General features: G+C 37.0%; 1 protein-coding gene across 1 annotated transcript; it reads right to left on the reverse strand.

The window, feature by feature from the left end:
- On the reverse strand, positions 1-9,726 carry LOC149730927 (uncharacterized). Its single transcript, XM_089885059.1, has 6 exons — positions 6,880-9,726; positions 6,096-6,486; positions 5,171-5,391; positions 4,460-4,584; positions 3,991-4,084; positions 1-1,930 (listed from the first exon to the last, which is right to left on the reverse strand). Exons 1-6 carry the CDS (start codon positions 7,261-7,263, stop codon positions 947-949), a joined length of 2,199 nt encoding a protein of 732 aa, XP_089741185.1. The 5' UTR covers positions 7,264-9,726; the 3' UTR covers positions 1-946.
- Between the last annotated feature and the right edge of the window lie 145 nt (positions 9,727-9,871).

A 9,871-nucleotide genomic window follows, 5' to 3' on the forward strand; every position in this document is an offset into this window, starting at 1 on the left:
TTTATGGTAAAATCATAAAGCGACTGTTTTATTGATTCCAAAAATACTTTGCTTATTAAAATTGGTCCAGTATAGGCGTAGATATTCGTCCTCAAACAGTGATCTCTAGCGCTATCCTTTTTTTTACTACGAGCTTCGTGATTGTGACGTAGGAACGAACTGGTCACGTGACTGATTCATTCGTAAAAGCGAAACCTGCGTTTTTTTGTGCTTTTTTGCGTTTTTTTTGTTCTCTCGTTTTTCGCTAAAAACACTGCCTCTCGCCTTTCTTAGTGTCTCTGAATGAGAGCGGCCACGCTTCAACAATTTTGTGACGTGTTTTGTCACGTGGGTTCTCAATTTTTCTTCTCAATTTTTTCGCCACGCAACTTTCAAATCAGTTTTATGAATTTCACGTTGGTTGAGCTGGAATATCTTTGGTTATACAGAACGGATTAAAACAAGTAAGGTGTCGTTGGAATTAGAAAAACACACTCTATCTATTAAAGCGATGTACATTTGAGTGTGTTTAAGCACTTTAAAGTAACTTTTCGGTGTGTTTCAAGTTTCCTATTTATAAGTCCTTTAGCGAAAAAAGTAAGTTTGTGACCATTTAAATTTTGGGACGATCATGATGTTGTTTGTGAGGTTCACTTAAAAGCCACAGCCATGGAACGAACAGGCAACAAACGTGAAAAACCATGCTGCGTCTATAAACTGTTGGTTACGCAAGTTATTTTTGTCACGAAAATATTTTGTCTATCACGGAAAACTTTTCTGCCTACTGTCGCGTCTCGTGTGTCGCAAACTTATTTTCTCGTCAAATAACATATTCGATATTCGCAACAATTATTAACGCTGAAATTGTTGTAAACTAATTTTTAATTGGCGAAAACTATTTCAAATACAAGCACAATCACAATGTCTTTGCTTCAGCATTTTGCAAGTTAATATGACTTTCAAAACCCTATTTCTTATTTCTTAATCGAGCTCGTTCCCTCGTTACGGTGGTGGTTCCTGATGACGTGACACGGGCGATTGTGACGACTTTATCTTCTTTTCTCTTTTTTATTCTTAAGAGTTCTGAGATTCTGTTAAATTGTTTTTTATCCGTACTCCCGCATGCCGGCGACTTTTCTCGTTCAACACCGCCTATAATATTCGTCTGATTTGTTGGTATGTTCTCATTAGCTTCATTGTTTGGCGGAACGCTGGACTTAACAAATATAATAGGTTGATTATCTTCTAAGCTTTCGAAGGCTCTACTGTTTACTTGTTTTGCTTGTCTACCGCTTCCTGATACTGTTCTTGTGGTTCGGGCATACAAAGCTCTGATGCTGCTTGCGATATTTTGGGAACTTTCTTCGCTTGGTGGTGCTATCGAGTTGGTGGACTTTTTATGGTAAGTGGTGTTTGAAAGAGCTCGTCGAAAGTTATCCAATTTTTGTCTTTGCTCGTTTGACATTGCTCTACGTTGCTGAAGGTTATGAATTTCGGCAGCAATTTGAGCTTTAAGGCGAACTTCTTTCTTTTCTGTCGCATCTGTAAATTGGGTGGTAACTTCAACTTTTCTTTTAAACTTAGAAGAGCTTAATTGCTTTGGAACCACCGTATTAATTTCCAAATCGTTTCGAAGATAATATTTTTGTAGAGCTGTAGTTGTTTCTATGTCCGGGCTTATACTTCGTGAACGCAAATATCTCGAATTTCCGAATATTTTGTGGTTTATTTGGTACGGGGTAGACTCGTTTTGTTTGAACGCTGATGTGACGTCATCTTCAGATTTATTCGAATCTCTAATGACGTCATCACCATGTAAAGTGGGTTCGGGCGCAGTATGGATACACCGAGCTGTGTTGTACATTGGGCCAACCGCAGTGGATTGAGCTAACGTTGAACATTCCTTGGCTGCTACCTCATGTTCAGCTGAAGGTTTTGAACAAGGTCGAACCTGGGAGGAAATACTTTAAATATAGATGTTTGTGTGTGTTTGATAATGACGTTGTTTGAACCCCTTGTTGCGAGGCAACGAAAGGCGCTATAACACGCGTACTTCAAATATATCGTACGAGCTTACGAAATGGCAATTATGTCGTTTCGCGGTAGGTGTTTCTTAGTGTGACCACGGCCTACTATAGAGATACAGTCGAATAATTCATATTTTACGTTTGAAGTTAAAACGCGTATTGTATGTAACAAACATCATTGTTATCCCATCTCTGGTAGGCCGTGGTGCGGCGACAGTTTGGACAACTAATAAAGCGCAAAAGTAAAGGTTAATACAATCTGTCTAATCTATCTATAGAGTGGGGGAAGACGGATCGCTTAAGAACGTGTTGCTCAATATGTCCAAATTTAAAATATATGACGGATTTTTGATGATAATACGAATTAGTACTATCATACCTTTACTAATTGACAACAATTTAAAAAAGGATTGGCACAACAGGTGTAATTTAGCGAATTTGAAAACATGTGGGGTTAGACAGGACAGTCTAAAATTCTTGTTATTTTAAATAATAAGTGATTTTATTGTCAGAAATACACGTTTATAACACGAAGTATTATTGTACGCATTGGAGGAAGTTGGGACGACAAATTGATTTTTTTGATATTGGTAAAATTAGATTAAAAATGGCACGTCTTACGCAGATTTCCGTCTTCGTCCACCCTAATATACGCCAAATAACGTTCGTTTTTGCCGATTTGTTGTTTTAAATGCCGGAGGTTAAAATCTCGTCCCGCGTTTACCATCTGTGGTTATTTAAACAAAGCGTGTTTTGCTGCCTGTATTTCATCTTAATGGAAAGGTTTGTATCAACTAATCATTGATTGTTGTTTTAAGCGGTGAAACACGCACCTGACTATCATTACTGGCTTACAAATATATATGATATAGTAGGGTTGGGGATGATGGGACACCTTTTCATTCCATTTTCTTTGTCCGAGGTGGTAGTAAACAAAGAACGTTCAAACAATTATAAAACAATCACGACTCACATAAACCGTTGTTAATTGTTTAAAACACGATCAGGATATTTAGACATGAAGCGCTAAAGGTGTCCCGTGTTCCCCCATTCCCCCTATAGAATACCATATAAGGTGAGAACAGATTTTGCACGTAATATACCATGCTAACAAACGAGTTTTTAACAGTTACACCAACGCTGTTTTAGAGTTGTGAAGAGACGGTTAAACTCTGTAAATATCCTGTGTTTACCACTGAAAATGGTCTATAAAATTAGAGAATTATTTAACACCAGTAAGTACCACTTATACCTTTTGAAGTATTACGGGAGCGGACTCTATATCTTTTTGCGGTTGTGTTAAAGTTTCTAAACCTAGTTCAGTATAACTTTCATAACCTTTTTACAGTGTTTAATCGTAATTAATAACTGCGTTGTACATTCAAACTGGTTTTTCATTTACCGTTTGTTGTTCTACGAGTCACACAAGCACACATGGTAAACGTTACTCTGCTAATTCGGAAAACAAAATTATTTCAAACATGAAAGATATTTTGTACACGAAATGTTATTGCGACAGTGTTAATATTGTAGGTAACGTGAATACTGCAAAACAACAATGAAAACAACGACAAACAGCAACGCAAATAGAAAGGAATGAAAATGCGATAAGAAATTTATTCTAACACAAAGCATCTTATTAGCACTGCATTAAATATTAGCCGGTTCAACACGTTAAGTTCGGTTGTGGATCCTTCTGACTCTGACTGGAGAAGCCAAAGTGATGTAGGTTCGTGAAAGTGAATAAGTTTGACGGATATCCTGTGCATGAATCTTTTTAATAGGACTGACATGTTATGTGAAAGTGTGTGGGGAAACTGAAGGAAGCTACTCGAGGGAATCCAGCCGCTATCGATAGTTAGTTACAAACTTTGTTATGAAAACAATGCAAATGTAATATTAGTTAAGTACGAAAACGTGCTCGGTTAGTAAAACCATACAAAACATGTTTTATCAAACGACACCACATTGTGGGATAACCAACCTGGTTTTTAACTGCTGGTACTTCCACATTATTTATTTGTGTCCCAGTTTTGCGCAAGTCGTCTTTCCACGCTTTACAGATCGATCCGGATATTCTTCACAAAATATGAAAAAGTATAAATCAAACAGTTAGAATATATACGGCTATAGACAATCAAATAGTTATAAGTAAATATTTCTTTAGATAAACGTAAACATATTAATTATCATCGTTTGTAGGTATAGTTGAGTGGGGGAAGATGGGACACTTTTTCATTCTGTTTTCTTGTCCCATTTGGTAGTAAACAAAGAATTATAAAATCACATTTTAAAGAATCCAATGGACCGCTGTTAATTGTTTAAAACACGGTCAGATTATTTAAATAGTATGTTCTAAAAGGGGCCCTCTCTTCCCCCACCCTACTATATGTAATTTCATAATCGAACCACGAACGAAGCAATGGTTGTTTTTACCTACAAGACGATCTTACCTAGCATGTGGGGCGTCATGAACTTTAGATATAGATCTCGGGTTGGTGGGTGATTTGTTTTGATGTGGAGGACGTAGAATTACAGGCGTTATGTTGTGGTGTTGGTGGGAAGGGTGGTCAGATCCCTGATGGAACGTATATGGTTCGAATATTGAATAGGTCAACAAAAAACGAAGCAGTATAAATGTATTTTATGACGGTCATTACTGTACGTAATTTTGTTAATATTATTTATAGCGTAACGGACAAATTAAAGAATAAAGGATAATAAAAAAAAGTATTTTCTACAAAATGTTGTTCTGGGCTCGTGGCTTTACGCATAATTTTATTTCTATTAGATGTTTATTTTGGTAAAAATAAGTGAATTTAAATGGATCGTCGTTTGTCTGCTGGGTATATAGCGACCACGCGTCTTTCTCAAATAAACTATGAAAATGTTTTAACCATAACCGTTTTTGTACCTATATCCTGTCTTATATCGTTTTAAATACTTTTCAATGTTCGCTATCGTAAATGTAGAGATAACTAAAACGTATTGTAAATATTTATAAACAGTTTGCACTTATATTTAATCGCCTATACCTCATGCCGTGCCGGTAAATAAGCGAGTACATTGATTCAAACTATTTAAACCACGGCCTACTGGAGATTTTGAATAGTTTGAATAGAAATGCAGAACAAATATAACAAACTAAACAAAGTCTCCCGCACCTTCATAACAGCAGGTCGTGCGTAATTGGTTCCATTCACACAAGGCTCTCCACATGCATCTTGCCCAAACTTGTCAGGAAGATTAAAATGAGAAACGCTTGTTAGTCTATGTTTCTGTTGGCTCCTTTCGACCATGGACGACAAATCAAGATGAAGTGGAAAGTGCATTTCTTTCGGCTCCCATCGTACACACTGGTTCATGTCCAGTTGCTCGCGGTATCCTGTTAAAATGCGCTTGATTAAGTTAAATAAAATTTATAAGAAAAAAATGATGCTAAAGTTTCGGAATATACTAATTTTTAACGGCAACGACAGTCGTTTTAGTACAGGTGCCCTTTTTAAACACTCTGTGTCCGTTTTCATGTAACCACGTATGTAATACATATTTAGCGAATAATATGTAAATATCCTGCTCGTATTTTTTTAAATCAACAAAGGTCTGTAGGAGTCACGAGGGTATACGGTTTTAAAATTATTTGAATTCTTGTTTATTACCAAACGGGAAGAGAAATAGAATAAATGGTGTCCCATTTCCCTACCCTACTACATATCTAATTTGTAGTTTTCGGTATATATTTTTTCTGTGTGGCTGACAATTTGGATAACCTATTACAGTGCTCTTCAGCCTTTTTTGGGTTGGTGAACCCCTAAAGTTGTTGCGACAAACGCATGCACCCCTGATTGTTTTAACGTAAAACTCATGACGTTTCTCGATTACCAGTGATACAAGATATAGAATTCATATAAAAAAACTGTAGGAAAGTGGCTAAGTTTGTTAAAAATATTCAAAACTGAATATTATTGCTGAAAATTGTTGAAGTTTGTGATGCACCCTTGTATACCCTTTTGTTCTGGTGTACCCCAGGCATATTTTGTGTACACCGGTTGAAGAGCACCGACCTATTAATTATAAACATACACCTACCATTCGCTTGCAAGTTAATCGTGTTGTATTGGCAATGTTCTCTTCGATATTGTTTGATATAAAGCGCAATATCAGTGTAGTGAAAAAACTTGTCATTTGAAGTTGTGTTGGGTAGATACTTGTCATGGAGATTGTTTCGTTCCTTCGACGATTTTACTGTGAACGCGTTTGCTTTGGGTTTCTGTCTTTTATCAGCAGCTCGTTGCGTTAAAGTTTGTTTGCCTGACTCCCACCCGCTCAGCAATGTTTTTCGGGGTTTGGTTGATTTTACCACCGCTTGTTTTGTGACTGGAATTCGGTTGTTACGGTTATTACACATCGGAGGCTTTTTAGAACCGCTTTCGTATTTCCACTGCTGATACATTTGATCAACCGATGGAATATTCGAAACCTGCAAAATTGAATTGCTGTTTCCAGTAACACTGCGCATGATATAGTATGATGGGGGAAGACGGGACACCTTTATCACGTAATATCCAAATATCCTGGTCGCATTTTGAACAATTAGCAACGGTTTATAGTTAAAGGTATCTTCCCCCACCCTACTAAATTACTATATATGAAGTCTATAATTGCCGAAAAAGTGTACAAACGTTTTGCAGATCAACGATTATATGAAAATGTTATCTATCAAAGAATTATGGTGGTTTCGTCGACGTTGAAAAGAAATCGACAGACTAAAGGATCTTTAACGGTAAAGTACCCGTTTTTACACGTTTATCATCACATCACAAATGCCACTAACGTTAAGGTTTAACGCTATATCTGTATAAACGAACTGTACCTCATCGAATTCCTCCTCGTCTAGTTGAATCAAATTATCAAGCAAAAGTCGATCTTTTCCCACACTAAACTTCGGTAAAGTTTCCGATATCTCGGATACGAGGTTTGATGACGATGACGATCGTGTTGTCACTTTAGATCCGGACTCTGAATCATTATCTTCGATCGCTGATTGGCTGCAGGATCCCGACTCACTTGAGTCCGGTTTGCAAGGTTGAGTTCCATCGTGGCTGTTTGCATGTGAATGGGCTACTTTTTTTGACTTAGTTGGTATAGAGTTGTTATGTCTTGGTACAACATTCGTGTAATCCAGCGTAGTAATCTGGTGACCTGGTAACTCTCCCAGTTGTGTTGCAGTTATACCTACGACCTCGACAGTCGCCATTACTATTCAGGTAAATAACTATGAAGTACCTGGAAAGCAAACAGTACATTTTGTGATTGGTAAAAGCGCGTATTTGTGACTGAGCTTGGTGGTACGACATATATAACTCGTTCAAAGCAACCAAGATAAAGTAAGGGAGGTAAGACACCTTTTTATTCGTTTTTCTCAGTCCATTTGGTAGTAAACTAAAAACATTCCAAAACTTATAAAACCGTATCCTCGTCACGACTTCCATGTACCGTTGTTAACTGTTTAACACACGATATTATTCGCTAAAGGTGTACCGTCTTCCCCACCATACTATACATAGATTAACGTAGTTATTATTTTTTAAACTATACCGAACACAAATCACTTGTATCTATAAACCCAAACTAAATAATTTCTACACAAAAATGTATAGCTAGAGCACATTACTAAAATAAGGAACAATCCCAACGGGACTTTAGTACTTGAGACAAACAAAAAGATTTAACTTTTCGTTGGTTCAAGGAGCACCTTTGAACCTGGGATCCTCCAGTACTTCGCACGAGTTTATTTAACCACCGACTGCGCGGGTTAATTGAGTGTCCTTCAAAATTAAATTAAAGACCATGGGTGGCAATAATGTCCTACACTTGCCTTACAGATGCGCCTCCTTCTTACAGTACCCATGTTCGTATCTGTATATGTAACTAATTGATACTGTGTAATAAAACACCCGGTTTACTTGGGACTACCACTATGTGTGCCTCATGAAAAATACGGCACGTCACAGAACAATAAACGAGATTTGTTTGAGCTCATACTCACAATAGAAATGTAACAACACACTGCTTGCGGTAGACAATGGCCGAACGTAAGTACATAGCAGGACAAAGGTTTGAAATCATCATAAGATACATCTCTCACAGATTTCGTCGAGTGGTATACATAACAGAAGCTACATGGAATCCACATTTACCTAGTCTTATAAACTGTACGATTTTTTAAAACAATGTCAATTGCTGCTCTCTTTAAATAGTTTTACACACCTTTTACTATGTAACATTACCGCTAGATTAAACCTGTTAACAACCCACTTACGAATCGCATACTTTTATAGCGTCGGTTTGTTATCTGATAGCCAATATGCGAACGCGAGTACAAGTTAAGATTTAAAGCGTGTAACTGAACGAAACTACTTGATACAAATTCACGTGTTGGTTTCTATCACACCAGACATTTTATCCGTATCCAATGACTTTTTTTGCCTTTTTTTCTTTAATCTTTTCCCACCTCAAGCAATAAACGCAATTAAGCGTGTTATTTACCCCGAGGAAATAAGCTACCTAATTAGGACGTCTAAACGTGGGTAGATAATTCGCCGGAAGAGCTATTTTATATTTGTATCTGACAGCAAAAAATATCTGGAGACGTGAATAACTGTTCCTCAACATCTACACGCATTTATATTATAACGGTTGCTTACTATGCCCTTTACGATCGGTTATACGCAAAAAGATGGTATATGTAGGGTGGGAAAGATGGGACACCTTTAGCACGTAATATCCAAATATCCTGATCGTGTTTTAAACAATTAACAGAGGTCTACGAGAGTCGTGAGAATTCGGATTTGTTATTCTTTGAATGCTTTTTGTCAACTACTCATTATCTTTCCCCACCATACTATATATCAGACATCATAAACTCCTTATAAACATTACACTCAGCACCTGCACAGTTTAACCATCAGTACCCTCTAATACTTTCCTTTGGTTCAGCTGCTGTCAAATAAAACTCTTTTCGCTTTGACCACTAAAGTTGTTATTTGGTTATTTGCTACTACCAACATTTTTGGCAGTGTCTGTAGTCTGTATTTATCGAACAATCCTAATGGTCAGAATTTACCTACATTGTGATTAAAATTAAACCACACAACAACTGAATATTATTTTTTACTGCTTTAAAAGATTTCTAAGCATACGTTCTCAGAACTATCGGATTATTCAAACCATCTCAATAGTAACCGTCATGTTTGTTAAACTTAGGGTCATAATAGCCTCTATACTCGCTACGTGAATTGAATTTTCAAACTTCAAAGTGAAGTACCTCGTTATGTTTATCAACGAAGTCTGAAACAACATTGCAGTGATTCCTTAGCCGACATCACAGTGTATTCAATTTACCATATCAACCACGCTATATCAATCTTTGGCGCAGTGTTAATAAAAAAGGAAATTCATGTTTAACTGTTTTTTTTGTTTTTTTTTCCGCTAAAGACCCATGAGGACTAAAAGTTACATAAGTGGAAACTCATAATCGGGAACACGGCGTGTGAAACCGAGCACCCGTGTTAAAACTTTTGAAGTCGACCCGTTACGCGAGGATAAAATAAATATCATAAATTTATTCATAACTTCTTTTTCGCGCCAGCATTGCTAACAAACTGATCTGTTTTCTTCAGCATTGGAATTACAACCACTCTAATAAAACGGGCCCATTTGTTGCTCAAATCCTGAGAATGTGCCTTTTATACTCGTTCAATGATCGACAAAACTAACTTGTTCCCGGCACTGCCATTCACAAAACTTTAATCTTACCTACGTCATATCGTTAAGCAAATGGCCAGCAATACCAACATTACTTC

The sequence above is a fragment of the Ciona robusta genome, chromosome 9, assembly GCF_009617815.1.
Source record: "Ciona robusta chromosome 9, ASM961781v2".
NCBI classification, from domain to species: domain Eukaryota; kingdom Metazoa; phylum Chordata; class Ascidiacea; order Phlebobranchia; family Cionidae; genus Ciona; species Ciona robusta.